This window comes from Saccoglossus kowalevskii, chromosome 8 (genome assembly GCF_978046115.1).
Source record: "Saccoglossus kowalevskii chromosome 8, keSacKowa6.1, whole genome shotgun sequence".
NCBI lineage: Eukaryota > Metazoa > Hemichordata > Enteropneusta > Harrimaniidae > Saccoglossus > Saccoglossus kowalevskii.
This window is the reverse complement of record NC_140648.1, coordinates 5,845,197-5,865,445: the sequence shown is the minus strand read 5'-3', so window position 1 is coordinate 5,865,445 and position 20,249 is coordinate 5,845,197. Positions and strand designations below refer to the sequence as shown.

The 20,249-nt window shown below is 35.7% G+C and overlaps 2 protein-coding genes across 3 annotated transcripts in view; both read right to left on the bottom strand.

Moving 5' to 3' along the window:
* LOC100378602 (uncharacterized) overlaps positions 1–8,638 on the bottom strand; it is a 29,813-nt gene extending 21,175 nt beyond the window's left edge. Inside the window, exons 1-10 of one of the 2 annotated variants that reach the window (XM_085502082.1) lie at positions 8,554–8,638; positions 7,919–7,982; positions 7,073–7,171; positions 5,218–5,361; positions 4,551–4,765; positions 3,563–3,802; positions 3,044–3,127; positions 2,301–2,465; positions 1,206–1,320; positions 847–1,028 (exon numbers count right to left, since the gene is read on the bottom strand). In XM_085502082.1, the coding sequence (XP_085358208.1) occupies positions 847–1,028; positions 1,206–1,320; positions 2,301–2,465; positions 3,044–3,127; positions 3,563–3,802; positions 4,551–4,765; positions 5,218–5,263 (1,047 nt within the window). In that variant the 5' untranslated portion in view covers positions 5,264–5,361; positions 7,073–7,171; positions 7,919–7,982; positions 8,554–8,638. Of the gene's footprint in view, positions 1–846; positions 1,029–1,205; positions 1,321–2,300; positions 2,466–3,043; positions 3,128–3,562; positions 3,803–4,550; positions 4,766–5,217; positions 5,362–7,072; positions 7,172–7,918; positions 7,983–8,553 lie in introns of those variants that run through there. The other variant, XM_085502083.1, reaches the window with a different exon arrangement.
* A 1,991-nt stretch (positions 8,639–10,629) lies between these two features.
* Positions 10,630–20,249, bottom strand: part of LOC146739244 (myosin heavy chain, non-muscle-like) — a 33,128-nt gene continuing 23,508 nt past the window's right edge. The window contains exons 3-5 of the mRNA XM_085502089.1: positions 19,988–20,015; positions 16,734–16,851; positions 10,630–10,779 (exon numbers count right to left, since the gene is read on the bottom strand). Of these exons, the coding sequence (XP_085358215.1) occupies positions 10,648–10,779; positions 16,734–16,851; positions 19,988–20,015 (278 nt within the window). The 3' untranslated portion in view covers positions 10,630–10,647. The remainder of the gene's footprint in view (positions 10,780–16,733; positions 16,852–19,987; positions 20,016–20,249) is intronic.

The window sequence follows — 20,249 nt, the reverse complement described above, 5'->3', positions numbered from 1 at the left end:
TGATGCATTTTCGGCCTTAAAATGGCCGCTATTCGGCTATCGTTAATCGGATCATGAAAAAAACGCATGTGCATATGTCCCATATAATGTGTGATGTATGAGTGAAGTTTGAACTTAATCGGTCCATGCATGTTCGAGATACAGATGATCACGGACGCACGGACGGACGCACACAGGGCAAAACATAAGTCCCCGTTTTCGGACTGCGTCCGAACGGGGACTAATAAAAATATCGTATAAAATAAAGACGCAGTTCCGTCTGTAGTCATATCCAACAGTTCACATGGACGTACTGGGAGCTCCATGGTCTCAAAAAAATCATGTGTAGCATTATCACGCGCAACTTGAATGTAAATATTATGCAATAATAATGGTAAAGTTTAATCTCTGACAAATAAAAAGACGTAACAAATTGACCTGGTGGTGTATTTGACCTCGAAAGCTACTGCATAGCAAACATGAACAAAATGATTTATAAACAGACTATAACTACAAACTAAACAAATTCTACTCAAATTAATTCTACAGTTTTGCTTTCTCAGGCGATCCTGTGCATAAAACTGAAATTTAAACAGGTCGGCATTTTACCGGTAAACCGGAAAATCAATGCATAAATTAACTTGTCAGAAGTGTGAATTGCCTCCTGCCAGTACGGTAACGGCCTTGCCGGTACGGCTAATGACCTTCGAGTACGGTAAAGCAGCGGCCGGTACGGTAAAGCAACGGCCGGTACGGTAAAGCAGCAGCCGGTACGGTAAAGAAACGCATGCTGCAGGAGACTCACAGGAAACCGGCTTGGTGGTAATGATCAGTTCCCTTAAATCAACATTTTTAACTGAAACTTACCCGTTTCTCATGATTTGGAATGATGCAACGCACAAAGTTAGGATTAGTATTTCTCAGTGTCACCATTAATCGAGATAATTGCTCTTTGTATAACTGACCAACAGTACGGAACATGCCCTTTCGTGTTCTGGAACCAAATGCCGAATCATTGCTCATAGTAGCTGCCATGCCAACAATGGTTGCTATGAAAACAAAATTTTGTTGATTATGTGAGGAGGATTTGGCTATGACGACTTTTTTAATGCATCATGTTCACCAAAGAATACAAATAAACTTACAAATTGGTGAGCATGGATGTTGAATTATTATATACAGGAGAAAAAGTGATGACAATTTTAACATTAAAAGACGAGACTTACCATCTTTCCAGATACCACTTATAAATGGATCAGTAGAATTTGTCATCAACTGTACAACATTGTCATTCAAAGGATCCATGTTCTTCAGCAACCACTGTTTGGCTGAATAATCAACCTGACAAAAAAGTTCAAGATAGTTGATATTTTTGGACTTTATAAGAGTAGGGGTGTTTTTTAAATCAATTCTGTCATTTTCAAAATTACAAATGTCAAGTTTATATTCCATGCAATAATAGAGAAGTCTTTATTCATATCGCCCTCTACCATCAATTGGTGGATAATGCAAGAGATGTATTGTTAAAGGTCATGTCAGACATGTACTTTGAAGTGTTATCGTCGCAGATGTGTTTTTTTTTCAGTTGATGAATGGATCAGAATACCAAGAAAACTTTGTATTCTGAGGGGTCCCAATTTCAAAGTCAACAAATCTATAAACAAGCAGCCTATTGGTTGAGATAGCTCCGCTGTTAGCAATGCACATTTCAATTAAAGAACTGAAGACATCATTAGAAAATGAACAATATGTATAGTATCAAAGCAATCGGACTTACAGTTTTTAACAAGAAGTCGAAAATATCACTTTTTACCAAAAATTACAAAAATATTCACCAAAATTAGAGAATTGAAGATATCATCACAAAATGAACAAATCTGAGAGAGGTCCACATGTAGTACCTATATATGTAATATCAAAGCAATCAGACTATTGGTTTTTTACAAGAAGTCGAAAATATCACTTTTTACCAAAAATGACAAAAATATTCACCAAAATTGAAGATATCAACATGAAATGAACAAACCTATAAGAGAGGTCTACCCAAGGTACATATACACCAAGTATCAAAGCATTCAGGCTTGTAGTTTTCAAGAAGTCAAAAAAGTAAAACATTGACACGGACGACGACGACGGACAATCACTCATATGATAAGCTCCGCTCGACAAAGTCGACAGCGGAGCTAAAAAAAATATTTAATTATTTTGAAGAGGAATGAGGTATTAAGGGAAGCATCTTGAAGGCTACTTTAAATATTGGGCCCTGAAAGAGGAATTGAGTACAAGAATCTGAATGATGCAGAAATTGAATGTCAACTCACCTTTCCTGCGTAGTGAATAACTTGGAAATCAGCTTTCTCTCTTATATCAGGTTTACAGAATTTAAAATGAGTGGAATGTGTATTCATGAGTTTTTCTACAAATGTTTTATCTGTTGCCTTGGGAAACCAGCATTCTTCATCAAGCAGTGCTAAGATACCCATGGGCTAAAAAGATAAACACATATACAACTGTATACACAACTGAATATCATACATATAATGTAACATTGGCATTAATCAAGGAAGTCTTATTTTGTTCTAAAAAAAGTTAAAATTTTACAGCCAACACAGAAATAAATTTCCATGTTATTAAACAAAACAAGCAAACATGCAATGTGAAGTTATGTCTGCAATTTTTTGATGCATGAGTTGAAACTGCATCCTTTGATCTCTAGGAATTCCTGAATCTTGTCAATGGTGTTTTACTCATGTTGGAAGTATGATCGTTTATCACAGATTTCAGTGGAAACATTGCATATCGTATTCTGATCCACAAAGGCAAGTCTTCTCAATATACTTGTAATCCCACTCCGACGTAAAGGTTCAACAATAATCATAAACCTCACAATAATATGGGATGTACTTCTATTGCTGCTTTGCATCTATACACCAGTCATGGCAGAAAATATCAACTCTTGGTGTGTTTAGATCAACAGCGAATACATTGAAAATGGAAAACTTTCACAAGTGGAATTCCACATATACTGGAATCGCAGCAATAAAGCACACCATAAGTGACTCACCTTTTCAATAAGGTCAATGCATGGTTGAAGATCAAGTCCAAAGTCTATAAACTTCCATTCTATTCCTTCCTTCTTGTACTCTTCCTGTAATTATTACAATACCATAATAATGAGTTATAATTCATATCATTATTAACAATTTATAGTATTTATTTTTGAAATATTTTGTAATCAGGCAATATTTTGTAAGATTTAATTAATGTCACTGTTGCCGATCAACGAGCAAGTGCAAATGATGTGGGTACATGTACTGCATTTCTTTTTTAGTAGTACATGTGCTCATGTGACCGTCAGAGGTCTATGGTCAAATGAATTTGTATTTATGTTCCAGCATATAATAAACACAATTTTTGGTTTAAGTGCACTTCCATTGGAGATGCACTTCTGATAGAGCAAATGCTGTAGTGTATTTTTTTCATTTTCAAATGAGATGTGATAGAATGTATACAGTCAAGCATATAACAGTACTGATGTGACCATCAATCGGATTGAAAGCAACTGTCATGCTGCAAGACTTACCTGTTCCAGGATGAACATAGTGTGGTTAAACAGCTGCTGCAGTTTCTCATTAGTGTAATTAATACATATCTGCTCAAAGGAATTCATCACAAAGATTTCAAAACCAGCAATATCCAAAATACCAATAAATGATGCTCCTTGTCTCTTGGTTCTATCAAGAGATCGATTGATTCTGTGTACTATCCATTTAAACATGCGTTCATACAAAGCCTTTGCCAGTGCTTGTGTAGCAAATTCAACCTACAAACAAAAAACAAGATATTTGTGATCAATTTATAAATCTCAACAAGTCATCATTGACTAATATGTACTAATTTTTAATGTAATTTGCACAACTGCGATCCAGCACTGGAATGGCAGAAATGATCAATTTTGATGAATTTTTTGCACTAAAAATGGTCGTCGTATGGCCATCTAGAATTCGACCATGAAACAAATGTCTGTGTTTATGTTTGATGTGTGTATGGAGGTTGAATGCAAGTGACCTGTTTGAGATACAGGTACGACTGCACAGATGTGTAAATAAGTCCCAATTTTCGGACTATAATAGAACAGGGATGAATAAAAGATTAATAGCGTAACAATGGTCTTTCATGATTCCCTGATGCAACACAACAAACTTGAACATTCTTCAACATGTAAACATGTCCATTCTACATCTGGATACAAGAATGTCAGTGAGCTAAAATCATTTTTTTTTAGCTGTGTCGTGAATAACCCTCAGCAACATTGCCCAAATATAAATAACAATACAAGTAAGAGTAAGACAACAAATACAGGATTTATAACCCCTTTTTTAGTCTTTAACTTTGTTCATATAAATAAATTTTTTTTCATATTTTTTCCCAAATTTTGATTAGGACCTGTAGCCATTGGGAAACTATTAAATTATCAAAATAATTATAAGAAAAATACCTAAAAATATACAAAACTTTTGCTTTGAAATAATAAGGTGGACATAAAATTAATTAAATCTTAAATTTCTTACCTGTTCTTTTGTCTGTGCCTTGTGTACAAAATCACGTCCAACTTTGACTCTTGGTCTGAGAAGAGCCTTGGTGAAATCAGTGACATTCAAGCCAAGTAAATGACACACTTTTTGGGCTACGGTGTTGTCAGGTAAAGTGGCTTGATCTGAACTCCTCTCTTGTTTGAACTTTATATTGCCATAATGTAAAACAGCAGATACAACTCTCAATACAGCTGGAGGTAGAAGAAAAATGTTGTATTAATACAACTAATTGACCAATCTGTAGTCTCTTCCATGGATAATTGAACAAGAATTTTTCAGCATTGTACCTTTACCCACAAAATAGGCATGCAGGGCATTAATGCTCTCGTATTGTGATAACGCCTTCGTATTGTGATAATGCCCTCTTGTATTGTGCATAACACCCTCGAATTGTGATAACACTCATATTGTGATAACACCCTCTCGTATTGTAATAACACCCTCTCGTATTGTAATAACACCCTCTCATATTGTAATAACACCCTCTCATATTGTAATAACACCCTCGTATTGTGGATAATGCCCTCGTATTGTGGATACTGCCCTCGTATTGTGGATAATGCCCTCGTATTGTGATAACGCCCAGCTTCATATGTTACAGTATGAAAAAGTCTGCTAACTTTTTAATAGCTACAATACTTACATCCAATGTCATCATCATTCAATCCCATAATCCTCAATGCTTCCATAGAGTTGGCAAATTCCTGGTGATCATCAACGCCAGGTACTGGCACATGACCATTGCTCAGGTACTCATAATTATTAACGCTTTCAAATATGAAATCCTCTGAAACGGTCAAACCAAACAAATTATTAATATCTGGTCTTAATTTAATATAAAATGTTGCTACTGAATGTCGAACAACTGAATGGCATTACACAAGAACACATCAGGATCAACCCTCCAAACCTTATTAAATAAACAAGTATTTGTATTGTGTTGACCCAGTGAATTATCAAGTTTAAGAGATATAAAGTTGAACATGAACTGTCAAGCCATGTCAGAGATATGGCTTTAGAATGGCATTTGTTTTAACAAAATAGCCACCAGTCAGCCATTTTTAATACAATTTATCAAAAGAAAATGGCCGAGCAGCATTCGTTAAAACACACAGATGGGCATTCCAAAATGATCAGAGTATATAACAAGTTTGAACAAAATCCATCCATCCATCCATACATGACTGAGACCTGGAAAGGCAGAAATGAATTTTTTGATGAATTTGTAACATTAAAATGCCTACATTTCAACCATGTTGACACAAAGCAAATAGATATGAATATGTGTGATATGACGTATTTCATATATAAAACGTTTTGATTAGGCCAGTTTGAACGATGTGAGTCAAGGTGCCATAATGTCTAACTAATGTCTTGTACTGAGTTTAAACAAAATCAGGTTTCAGAATGTCAAATGTGTGATTTTGATGAATTTTAGTACAAAAATGGACACATTCAGCAATCAGAAATCGAATCGCGAATTGAATTAACTTGCATGTTTTTAAGAAGTATGATGTTTGCGTGAAGTTTGAATGTAATCGGTCTGAGGCAAGTTGGGAAACGTGCATCTCCCATGCATGCATCCCAACTTGTCAAATGTCAAAACACAAGTCCTTGCTTTTGAACTACATCTGAGCAAGAACTACAAATCACTCTCCAAATGGGGGTCAGGAATTTAGACTCAACCAACTATTAATTCTTTTTCCCCATTTGGCATTGAAATAAATCAAAAATATTTAACATTGCAGACTAAATCTTATATCACATGACATAAAATTACCAAAACCTAGGTGACAAACTATAGCTAAATGCTTAACTTGCTTGTGGACTAGAGAAGTTCAATCTTGTACACATTACACACCAATTTAAGGGCTATTATAAAAACACTAGTACCTGATACACAATACTCGTCGTCCACTTCAAGCACAAGCACAAACACCAGTTATCGTCAAGACGACATTGCTGTGATTGTGAACTTTTTACTATGGCTATTTATTGCATCCCAATACTTTTCATGGTCCCATTATGGCACAGCTGATCACAACCACTGATAACATTCTGTTTTGGGGGCAATTATTTCAATCCACTACACAACTCATGAACACAAATCAGGAGTATACAACAATCACACAGTATATTCAAAGTAGACTTGGCTAGGAGTGGATTTCCCAAGTAGAAGGAATGCAAAATGGTTTAAGAATGTGAACACCAATAGTGACTCATTACACAGGAACCAAATAATAAACACCACTCCAACACTCACTAGTAACATTTCCATTCATTTAGAACACATGCTCATAAAGAACCAGACAATCTTTTCCAAGATAGACAGATAGCAGCATTACAATAACAATGTCCCTTTTCACACATCAGGTTTTTGATACAAGCTTTGTATTTTACATATGCAGTACACATTCATGTTTTTGAGATAATAAATCCAGTTGTTATTTGGAAAGAAAGAATGAAGAGATGAGATACAGCATCGGATGATTACTCACTTTTCTGGGCAGCAGTTGTTCCTTGGATAACTTGATAGAAAATATGGAACGTCCTTTCTGTGGGATTCTGTTGTACAACTCGCGCCTTTTCCAGAAGATCTTTAGCTAGTTAAGAAAAACTACAATCACAGATTTCTACTCAATCATCCAAGAATCAAATTAGTTCTTTGTATATCAACAAAAACAGTATTTGTTATCCCACTCCGACGTAAAGGTTCAACAATAATCATAAACCTCACAATAATATGGGATTATTTCTATTGCTGCTTTTCATCTATACACCAGTCATGGCAGAGAATATCAACTCTTGGTGTGTTTAGATCAACAGCATAACAACTGAGAAAGCAAATGCCTGACTAGCACTACATGCATCCAAATCTGAGAGCTATAAAGTAAAACTTGGGATAAACACTTTAAAAACTTGCGCACCTTACAATCAATTACTCATTAACATAAAAATATGCACAAAAATAGAGGACTTTGATTAGAGGCCAAAGCAAATGAACTAGCCATGGTAAATTTCAGTTTTTCAAATTCATTCTTGGAGTGAATTATCATATGAAATTGACAAGACTAAGCATGTCCACCATATGATTTTAATAGCTACTTGAAACAGATTTGGAGAACACAGTGAAATATTTAGCTCAGCCACAATACATTAAGTGCGTCATTGTGAACTTGCATGTCTTAACTTACACAACATCAAGTACAGCAAACGAAAATTTGTACATACGATAACAAGCACATAGTATTTGCTTGATTGACTGAAACATCCCCTATAACGATTTCATTAATTAGCATTGATCTGAGTTATCCCAGAATTCATTGGTTGAAAATAAAGGATACATGTCTCAATACTGGCACCAGCAATAAACCCAGATGTATCAAAATTGATACGGATGAATTTACCCTAAGAGAAAGAAAAAGAAAAAGAAAAAATAGATCATTTTCTAATGTTCTTTGCAAACATTTTTGGCGGAAACAAGTATTTAATATTCATTGATAAGAGATCATTTTCCATTCACTGCGAGATCCCACGTTATGAAATCCCACTTAAAAACAGGACAAGCTAAGGTCATAGCGTTGTAGTAGCGACAAACATCACATGGGATTCTACAAATGCGAAAGTATTTTGGGGGATATTGCCATGCTTAATATGGTACTGTACATATTTGGTCAATTTCATTGAAGTAATGGTATTCAAATGCAATACCCCCCCCCCCTGTCACATGACACACATGTTTCCTACCACTTTTTTTCACATTCTACAATATGCTTTACTAGTATCGGGTATTGTTGGCGCTTTCACTAGATTTAATTGTGAAACAGAAAACAATAGTACTAGCAAGTTCAATTCTGGCATAACACTCCTCTCTAAATAGTACACGCCATGCACAGTATTTCAACAGTCTATTGTACCATGCTTGAGCAATATTTTATAATTTATAATAATATTTTGATCACCAGCACACAATACTTACAAATCTTGAAGAGTTGTCATTCTTGACTGTCTTCGCATTACCAAATGCTTCAAGAATTGGATTAGCTTGAAGCAGCTGTGACTCGAGCTCACCCTGATAGTTTCAAATAAAATGACATGTTATAATAAAATATTACTGTGTATCCTAATAATGAATGGAACAAGAGTATAGAACACATATTGCTTTAACAAGCTGAATACAAGAATAAGGTTAAGCTGCAATTCAATAAAGCAAGAAATGTTACAGAGAACAGTTGATTAAAAAATATGACAGGTTGCATTCTCCCTACATATATGAAATTCATTATAATGATTTGAACTTTGATACAGAAATGTGCAATGCATCAAGTGATCAGTCAGAATATTATCAATTCTCATTAAGGACATACAAAACCCATATTTTTTAACCATCTTTCATATACTGAAGCAAGTAACTTTCGGCCATTTTGCATAGTGTTGCATTGTGGGATACATCATGAGAATGACTTTTTTGTCATCTAAGCATCCACACTGAGCTAGATTCAATATAATGGTAAAAAAGCTGAAGCATGCATGTACCACTGTATACTGCAAAGCAAATACAGTCTTGCTGTACCATTAACAAAGTGCACGTTTAGAGAACGCAGCATTGCATCTAATTTCTTTCATGCAAAACATGCATTACTTCAAGCTTTTCCCTGTGTGACTTGTGCTTATGCATTCTCCTCAGATATAACATGTCCGTTAATACTTTGAATGCAGGTCAGCTTTTGTCAACATGCATATTTTGTTCAAATATGTTTATCAACCTTTTACACACCATTACTGTAAAATGTTTAATTTTCCTCGCTATGATTTGATGATTTTATGGCATTCGAGAAAGCAAAATTTTCAAAAGTTGCTGACACTGTGTCGTAAGACGCAGAGAAATTTCACTGATACAAAATTGCCAATTTTCACGAACTCATGAACAATAGTTTTGAAAATTAAAACAGTTTATAGTATACACCTTTGGTCTAAAATTAACTAAGATTCTATAGAATATACATATAAAAATAATTGTGCAAAATGAAGGAAAGATTACTACGGCATTCAAAGAGTTACAAAATACCTATTTACACCCAGGGTCAAGTGCATGGTATTGCTCAAACAGCAGTTTCTATATTGCACATTAAGTATTGCAGTGTAGTGCAGTGCAGTGCTTGTCGACTGTTTATTATTAAACCAGGTTTTCAGGCAGTAACCTCAAATTACAATATATTAAGCCGATAAGAATTTAAAATTCAGAATCGGGAGAAATCCAGAACTCATCAAATTCTGAAGAAAAGACAGATCTAACTTAATAGTAATGGAACATAGAAAAGTATATATAAAAAAATAAATGATGAAGAGAGAAACAACCAAGTTTATTGGCAACATATTTGGATGGAGGGGGTTATTGTACAGAAATGTACAATTAATAAGTATTTTGTTTCCATAACAACATGCTGGTTTTAGTACAAGTAACAAGTTTGAGGTATTACAAATTCAAATTTTGATTACACATGCTAAATTTAGTTAGTTACATTTAGTAAACCAAATTTCAATTATTAATTTATTACAATTTACACTGAACAGTCTGACCACAAAGAAACATCACTGTACATTTAATAAACATAACTACGAAGGGACGGCCAAAACCCAATATGTGCATCATTAATGTGAGTGTTTATTTACTGACATGCACCCCATCCAACCAATCATCCATACTTACGATTGAACCGCTGCTCATTGCGAATGAGCTCTATGCACGCACGTAACAGAGTGACCAGAGCACGTAACAGATTGACAACAGGATAAATGGGATGAACACAAAGGAAGATTAGGTGTTGAGAAAGCATGACCATGCAAAGAAAAAAAAAGAAAACAAAAAACAGAGGCTTACATTACCATCCATTATTTACAAAACATTGACAAGATTTGGTTAAGCAACATGGAAAACATGCAATGAAATCGAGCTCATCTGTTGTTAATCGTATTGTTAAAATTTGTAATAATTTGATTAAGTTTATAAATGTTTTTTTTTAGTAAATGACCCATAAAATTTATGAGTTTGTTATTTTTAGAGAAACCACTCTCAGTACATACCGGGGTAGTACAGAGAGTAGTGCATGTTATATTGCATAACCATTCTTATAAAAATTAGTTTGAATGTGTTATTAGTACTCACTGCAACAATACCAGAGTCTCTCCTACTATTTAGGAAGGACTGCAGACATGACAGCAGTAATAAGAAAGAGGATGTGTTGTAGGGTAAGAGACTGTCAGTTAGATGGACGTGTCAGTGAATTCAGGGAGGAAGGGATGGGAGATGTCAATATCACTTCATAGGGAAAACATGTTTAGTAGGACTCCCTAATAGTAAGAAGATGCAGGTAAGGTTATTGAGCCATCATGGAATATTTCAAATTAACAAAACATCTGATAAGTCAGATTAGATATTTACTACAGCATTCAATGATGGTTCAAAACAAACCTAAACACCCTGTGAGGATTAAAGTGCTTATTAATGCAATGTGTTCAGTAGATGCAGTCAGTTATAATCACAAAGTAATACATGTAATATTCACCAATGACATAATGTATACATGACAATATTAACAGAAACAAAATTGAACAAATTCATCAGAACAGCAGAAACCATGTCTTCTGCATTAGAAGTAGTCACCAGTCCAGCCATGTGTACATGTCACATAATTTTCAGGATTGCCAGGTCAAACAAATTATTGACAATGTTTCAAATGCCAACATGGACTTTTCTGGTGCCATGTCTTCTAATAGGAAGAATATGGTTGCCACTGATTTGACTAAATACAAATACATAATATATGAACAAGTACATGATACCATGAGAACATGAGACCATGAAGAACCTGGCGTTATTGTAAATAACTTCTGCATTCCATTGCAGCTTAATACCTTCCTCTTTGATTTGGGGTACTATATCATGTAATGTATCACGACATGTTTTGGGGGTTGATTTAATTCTTGCACACCAGTAAAAGTCTATCGGTGAAACAGGCGAGGATGCTTTCCAGCTAAACAAATGGAACATGGTCCCTATTATTTTGTTTGGCTTTTGGAATATTGATTATTCTGAACTAATGGTGCAAGAAATCAATGGGTGTAACTTAACAGTAAATGAGGTTTTCTGTAAATGATAGTATGAGTACTTATTGCTGTTGGGGTTACCACATTTGCATAACTAGAAGCACAAAGGCCAGCATGTCAGGTTAACATGTGGACTTTAATGAGGAGAATCACACCTTACATAGAGACCAATGCATGTAATGTGGGAATTTAACACAGATGCTTGTCTACATCATTTGTATGCCAAGTATATCATTTTAATATAACGATGAGGCCAAAGTGCAATATTGAAGATGTGATCAGAAATATGCTTGGTGCCCCTTAAAAAATAAAGTGGAAGGTATATCCAATGGTTGGCAAACTGTTATTGTCACAGGCAATTCAAATTTGACAGGTGATTTAATTCTAACCGCAAGAGATCACAGGAATGTTGCATCAATAATTATTTAAATTAAATGGTATTTTTCTTCATGTTCACAAAGTTTACAAAATACAAACAATTTTCTGTGACATTAAAAAATGCTAGTTAATATTTAAACATTAAAAATAAAACGCTGTCAGTAGAAATATAAATAATGTTATTGCAATACAAGATAGTTTTATGGTGGAGAATAAATCACTAATGGCCATCTGTGAAGAAATACTTGGTGTAGAGAATAATAAATAGAGAAACATTTTAAAATATTTCAGACTTCACTTGCTAATAATAAACATGGATCATAGTGAACAAATCTTGTTTTGTTTTCCCACAGCTTTAGTCCAGTAGATATTTAATTTAGTAAAGAATATGGATGAGACAACTATTAGCTAAATTGCCTGCAGAGAAGGCAATATAATGAAGAAATACATTGATATATTATGATATAGTTTCACTTCCCAAAATTATTGTTTGGGGATTAGTGAATATTTGTCTTCTTAGAGTATCTAACCTGTCTCTTATGACTGCCACAATTCAAAATATTCAAACATTGAATTTATTTAGCAGTTTCGAAACTGTCACCATTATTTGTTCACAGAGGCGATTTATGAAATACGACCAACATCAAACAGATTTATTGATTAAACAGGTTACATAACATTCAGTGGGCATTGTACACATAAGTATATCAAGTTTAACATGCAAACTTAATTACACAGGGGCTGAACAAATCCACACATAATTTCAATGTTCAAATTTTTATGTTAATTACAGCTAAAATTACACGATACATATTTGCTTCACAATATTTTAAATGTTGACAATAGTTTGTATTCCTGGTTCAAGGCAAAACCTGGTAGACATCCCGAGTACCAGGCAAAACCTGGTAGACATCCTGAGTACCAGGCGAAACCTAGATTCCAACCCATGTACCAAGTGAAACCTAGATGTCATTCCAAGTACCAGGTGAAACCTAGATGTCATTCCAAGTACCAGGTGAAACCTAGATGTCATTCCAAGTATCAGGTGAAACCTAGATGCCATTCCAAGTATCAGGTGAAACCTAGATGCCATTCCAAGTACCAGGTGAAACCTAGATGCCATCCCGTGTACCAAGTGAAACCTAGATGCCATCCCGTGTACCAAGTGAAACCTAGATGTCATTCCAAGTACCAGGTGAAACCTAGATGTCATTCCAAGTACCAAGTGAAACCTAGATGTCATTCCAAGTACCAGGTGAAACCTAGATGTCATTCCAAGTACCAGGTGAAACCTAGATGCCATCCCGTGTACCAAGTGAAACCTAGATGCCATCCCGTGTACCAGGTGAAACCTAGATGTCATTCCAAGTACCAGGTGAAACCTAGATGCCATCCCGTGTACCAAGTGAAACCTAGATGTCATTGCAAGTACCAAGTGAAACCTAGATGTCATTCCAAGTACCAGGTGAAACCTAGATGTCATTGCAAGTACCAAGTGAAACCTAGATGTCATTGCAAGTACCAAGTGAAACCTAGATGTCATTGCAAGTACCAAGTGAAACCTAGATGTCATTGCAAGTACCAAGTGAAACCTAGATGTCATTGCAAGTACCAAGTGAAACCTAGATGTCATTCCAAGTACCAAGTGAAACCTAGATGTCATTCCAAGTACCAAGTGAAACCTAGATGTCATTCCAAGTACCAAGTGAAACCTAGATGTCATTCCAAGTACCAAGTGAAACCTAGATGTCATTCCAAGTACCAAGTCCTAGATGCCATCCCGTGTACCAGGCGAAATATAGATGCCGTCTCGAGTACAAGGCAAAATATAGATGCAGTCCCGAGTACCAGGCGAAACCTAGATTCCATCCATAGTACCAGACGAAACCTAGATGCTGTCCTGAGAAACAGATGAAACCTAGACACCACCTTGAGTACCAGACAAAACCTAGATGCCGTCCCGAGTACCAGACGAAACCTAGAGGGCATCCTGAGTATCAGACGAAATCTAGATGGCATCCTGAGTATCAGACGAAACCTAGATGGCATCCTGCGTACCAGGAAGAACCTAGATGCCGTCCTGAGTACCAGACCAAACCTAGATGCCATCCTGAGTCCCAGGTAGAACCTAGATGGCATTCCGAGTACCAAGTAAACAGTGTAATATTCACCACAAACAAGCCAAGTATTAAGAATGCATTTGTGAGCAGACAGCATAAAGGAATTATGAATGCTATGAGTAGAGATCAGTGAAAATGAAAATACAGAGTTGGGGGGTGTGGTCAAGACAGCAATAGGATACCGAAAGGTTGAGTAGGTATGCATATCTTGGCCACTGTCAAGGTCATATTATCAATCTAAAACTTGACAAATTCATTAAACCTACTTGTGATTTTCTTACAGCTTTACAGACATGCCACTTATTCACTATTCTAACTATGCTCTGTTTGTTCTTTTCCAATGAAATACTATTTTCAAGGGTACAACTTGCAACCTGAGAAGGGTCTCTTTGTGGTTTCTAACAAGGCCACTTTGTCTGCATTACCAGACTAAGAGAGGTATGGATACCCTTATTTTGCATGACTTCAGAATACACATAATTCAATTTTGTTAATACAAGTTAGACTTAAATAACAGCAATACTGTTAAAAACACGCAGTAAATTAAATTATAGGTCTACTATACATCCTGTATGTTTTCAGATACATTGTATCCTTATTTTGACACGCATGCATTAAACTAATAACGTCAAACCCCATACATGTATCAGTATACTGTGCAAATCACATTCAAACCAACTACCATCTAACTATTCAAACTGGGAAATAGATTTTTCATAAATGCGAACAAATTTGTTTTTCTGAAAAGACCCCCAAAAAATTAAAATTGCCAGTATTGCAGTAAAATTGTCACAAAAATAGAGAAAATGGGATTTCGCTTTTCTATCAAGTCTGTTGCTAGGGTAGAAAGTCTGTTGCTAGAGCAGAAACTACAATGTGAAGAACAACCAGACATGAGGCCACCCAGAAAGGTTTGACTGGATCAGAGGTTAAATAAACAGCTGTAACAAGGCTCCACAGCACTTTATGTTTATTCATTCTTTTTTCATGTTTAGGATTGGTACTACAGTTCAATACCAATAAGTATGTGATTGTAGACTGCAGTAGACAGCATTGTTACAGGAACTATTTTGAGGAAGAATCCAAATAATGACACAAGCAGTAATAAATAATTTAAAAATAATTCACATAACCAGACTAAATAAAAAAAAAGAATACATTAACAAAATTTATTCATAAAATTTAACGTTTTAACGAACAACTGAGGGTTTAAATTTCAGGATATAATCTATTTTTCCCTGGCTCTACAAACCATGCATGCACACAGGTACAGTATTAGTATTAGTTTCCATGTGACACACAGTCATAAATTACCTTGCTAAGCTTCTTAGGTGCTTTCTCTATCTGTATCTCAACACCTGTGTAGGGACATTTAAAGGACTGGAAAAGAGGTCAAAGGTCGATCTAGTCTCTGTCCAATATGGCTGCAGTTCTGACCTATTGCCAGTGAACCAGTGAAATAGATTATCCCTGACGATTGACCCCAAATAAACACAGCACATCCAAATTAGTTCTCCTTGGTATATGCACTAAATACAGCACATCTAAGTAAGTGATTCACAGCTGGCATTAGGTCAATTGAGATCGCATTCCATGGCACAGAAAGATACTTCAGATTTGGTGACGTGATCTCTGTGCCATGAAATAACTGCAGCAATGAAGGTGAATAGAGAGTAGAAAGAATGGATATCAACAAGAATGGATGAAAAGGAAAAGCAGGTGTAAGGGGGGAAAAAGCAATGTGATATGACTTGTATAGTGATGTCCCCCACCCAAACTGACATACCATCCTTCAACCAATATTATCCTCAATTGATTTTAAGTGATATCAAATTGATCAGATCATTAAATTTCCCTATTTTTGTGCAATTTTCTTCTTGCAGAAAGAATTGAGAAAACTTGAATGTAAACAGAATTAAATTTGTTAAACCTCAGGACATTTCACTCACTGAAATAAAACAATGTTAACACTGTAGGAAAGAAAATGCATGGGAAAACAAAAGCAAACATGACAAGACTTGATCTAAGTATTGTCATGCAAACTTACTACCAAATCAGTGTTAAGATGTTTACTCTGCACTCCTAGGTGTTTGGTTGGATTGTATGTCCGAGTATATTACCACTGCAAAGAAAAAACACTGTACACAGCACAATAACACGCATGTTAAAACCAAGCAGACAATATGGCCAAACTGAACAGCAAACCACATGAACAGGATGGCCAAAGTTGACTGGGGTACACGTACATGGTTCGCCTGAATTTACAATGATATATTTTTCCATAGTTTTTGTTGGAAATATTGGCAAATACAAACTTTGTAATAAACACAGTAAGGGTTTCTTCAGGGCCCCCTCCCTCATAATCCTAACCTTGCGGCTGCAGTGCCACTCCCTCATTTTTTTGTATGCCTCCTTCAGGACATTAGTAGTTTTGATTTTCATATTATTAACACTAAAACATACTATATTGTAAATTTCAGGCAAACCAGTGTATAAATATAAATAAAAAAATAACATGTTAAAGTCATGACAACCAGTCAGCAGAGTGGCCTACCTGTATTGAATGTATGGTCTGTGATGACGACTTGGAACTTTTTGCTGAACATGCTACATGGGCCAAGTATTGTATAACTTTCTTGGTGTTTTCTGTTTTACCAGCACCAGATTCACCACTGGAATAAAAAAAAATCATGCAACATTTTCACAGATAATTGTATTTTACATGTACATGCTATGAATGTACATGCTTAGTAAGTTTGAAATGCTGCTACAAGTGTACATGCTTAGTGAGTTTGAAATGCTGCTACAAGTGTACAGGACTAGTAAGATTGAAATGCTGCTAGAAGTGTACAGGATTAGTGAGTTTGAAATGCTGCTACAAGTGTACATGCTTAGTGGGTTTGAAATGCTGCTACAAGTGTACATGCTTAGTGGGTTTGAAATGCTGCTATGAGTGCACATGCTTAGTGAGTTTGAAATGCTGCTATGAGTGCACATGCTTAGTGAGTTTGAAATGCTGCTATGAGTGCACATGCTTAGTGAGTTTGAAATGCTGCTATGAGTGCACATGCTTAGTGAGTTTGAAATGCTGCTACAAGTGTACATGCTTAGTGAGTTTGAAATGCTGCTACAAGTGTACATGCTTAGTGAGTTTGAAATGCTGCTATGAGTGCACATGCTTAGTGAGTTTGAAATGCTGCTATGAGTGTACATGCTTAGTGAGTTTGAAATGCTGCTATGAGTGTACATGCTTAGTGAGTTTGAAATGCTGCCATGAGTGTACATGCTTAGTGAGTTTGAAATGCTGCTACAAGTGTACATGTTTAGTGAGTTTGAAATGCTGCTATGAGTGTACATGCTTAGTGAGATTGAAATGCTGCTAGAAGTGTACATGTTTAGTGAGTTTGAAATGCTGCTAGAAGTGTACATGTTTAGTGAGTTTGAAATGCTGCTATGAGTGTACATGCTTAGTGAGATTGAAATGCTGCTAGAAGTGTACATGTTTAGTGAGTTTTAAATGCTGCTACGAGTGTACATGCTTAGTGAGTTTGAAATGCTGCTACAAGTGTACAGGACTAGTAAGATTGAAATGCTGCTAGAAGTGTACAGGATTAGTGAGTTTGAAATGCTGCTACAAGTGTACATGCTTAGTGGGTTTGAAATGCTGCTACAAGTGTACATGTTTAGTGAGTTTGAAATGCTGCTATGAGTGCACATGCTTAGTGAGTTTGAAATGCTGCTACGAGTGCACATGCTTAGTGAGTTTGAAATGCTGCTACAAGTGTACATGCTTAGTGAGTTTGAAATGCTGCTACAAGTGTACATGTTTAGTGAGTTTGAAATGCTGCTATGAGTGCACATGCTTAGTGAGTTTGAAATGCTGCTATGAGTGTACATGCTTAGTGAGTTTGAAATGCTGCTATGAGTGTACATGCTTAGTGAGTTTGAAATGCTGCCATGAGTGTACATGCTTAGTGAGTTTGAAATGCTGCTACAAGTGTACATGTTTAGTGAGTTTGAAATGCTGCTATGAGTGTACATGCTTAGTGAGATTGAAATGCTGCTAGAAGTGTACATGTTTAGTGAGTTTGAAATGCTGCTATGAGTGTACATGCTTAGTGAGATTGAAATGCTGCTAGAAGTGTACATGTTTAGTGAGTTTTAAATGCTGCTACGAGTGTACATGCTTAGTGAGTTTGAAATGCTGCTACAAGTGTACATGCTTAGTGAGTTTGAAATGCTGCTACAAGTGTACATGCTTAGTGAGTTTGAAATGCTGCTACAAGTGTACATGCTTAGTGAGTTTGAAATGCTGCTACAAGTGTACATGCTTGGTGAGTTTGAAATGCTACAAGTGGTTGTGGCCATATTCACTATTAACATTCAGAAGGTGGTATGCTTTTCATTTAGGTAAGAGAATCTGAAAGGCTAGCTGTAAGAATGCATACTGTCACTCCATTGCTATAAATATTATCTCAATGTGCGAGAATTCATGCCCCAAGGGAGCAAGAAAAAAACGCTCTCTTTGACTAGTTGAAATGTAAATAAACACCATTTGATTGCAACTAAATAAATTAAGTTCACCGCAAATATGATATGGCATAATTTCAAATTACTCAACACCAAGCAATGAGATTAGGTATCTTATGGTGTAACACTGACATGTGTTCGTTTATCACCTACTTTACTGTGCTGGCAAGCTGATTATTATTGCACTAACAAATTAGTGAGGTTAACAGTTATGCTTACTGTGTGCAAATGCATAATTTAATATGCTAGGCCACAATAGACACAAACAGCACTTGTTAGGGGCAACACTACCACTACAATGACCAATAACAATAAAGGATTTAACATAGCTGAAATTCCAATGATTGCAAAATAGTTGTCAAGAAGTCTAGTTCAAAGGGTAATAAACCTAAGATGCCAATATCTCACAGAGAGTGATAGAGTCCCATCACTCAAATAGCGTTCCATTTGCTCCTGTCGGCCACATCTTCCACTTATCTATGTAACCATAGTGATTGGAACAGCGGATGCGGTGGCGAGAATGAATGGAAAATAAGTCTTGTGGCTCTCTTACTTTTAACAAGATTTTGGCGGCCATTTTGATCTAAGGTCTACTTATTGAAAGGTTATGACCTTTACTTTATCATGCACTTCAATTTTTATGGTGACTAGCACTAGCAGGTTGGAATCGGATATCATTTCTCATCAAAAAGTGTTGGTCACCATGTGTTTGCCTCTTACAAAGCTTTATTTTACACCTTTGGGATTTGTACATGAATTGAGTAGAGTAGACAGATACGTGTTATTTGAAACCAAGCACATACAGGCACAGGGATCATACAACACTGGGAATAAATTGCAAGGTATACTTCCTAAGACAAGCAAGTGGCTGCGGTTGGCGAGTTACATGTTTTTTCAATACAGTTTCAATCGATGTAAATACAAACTGAAACAATAATTAGCCCCATTCCCCAAAAGCCAAGTTTCTGAGTGTGTGGCATGACATGGAAACCAATGTATCATTCTACTACATGTACTGTGTATAGTACAAGATTAATGTAGCAGCCAACCATGACAAGTTAGAAAGCCATCACTGATTACACAAAATTGTATGTTCTATTACTATCACATGCGCTTGCAAACAACAGTGATAATGTCTATGGTTGAGTCTTATTTCAATGATCCAGTGCACAATGAAAGCTTTAGCTTTATATATGTGATCATTTGCTGGAGAAGCACTTCAAATAGAGCAAATACTTCAAATTATGGCATGCTTTGTAGAATTCTGTATGTACTTACGTGCAAAGAATGGACTGATCTTCACGATCTGCAATTAAAAAGAGTTAAGAATTAAGTCACTTTTTTTTTATCTTCATCATACTGTATGTATTTTCAGGCACATCACCTTTGAAGCTAATTGCTAACATAGTGGTGCAATATTGAACAATGTTTATGTAATTTTTCTATAATTTTCTATAAGAATTTTGAAACAAATCAACAAAATGTCCTATTCCTACAGGTATTGATCAAGATTTATTTTTTGGACACTCAACGGGACAAT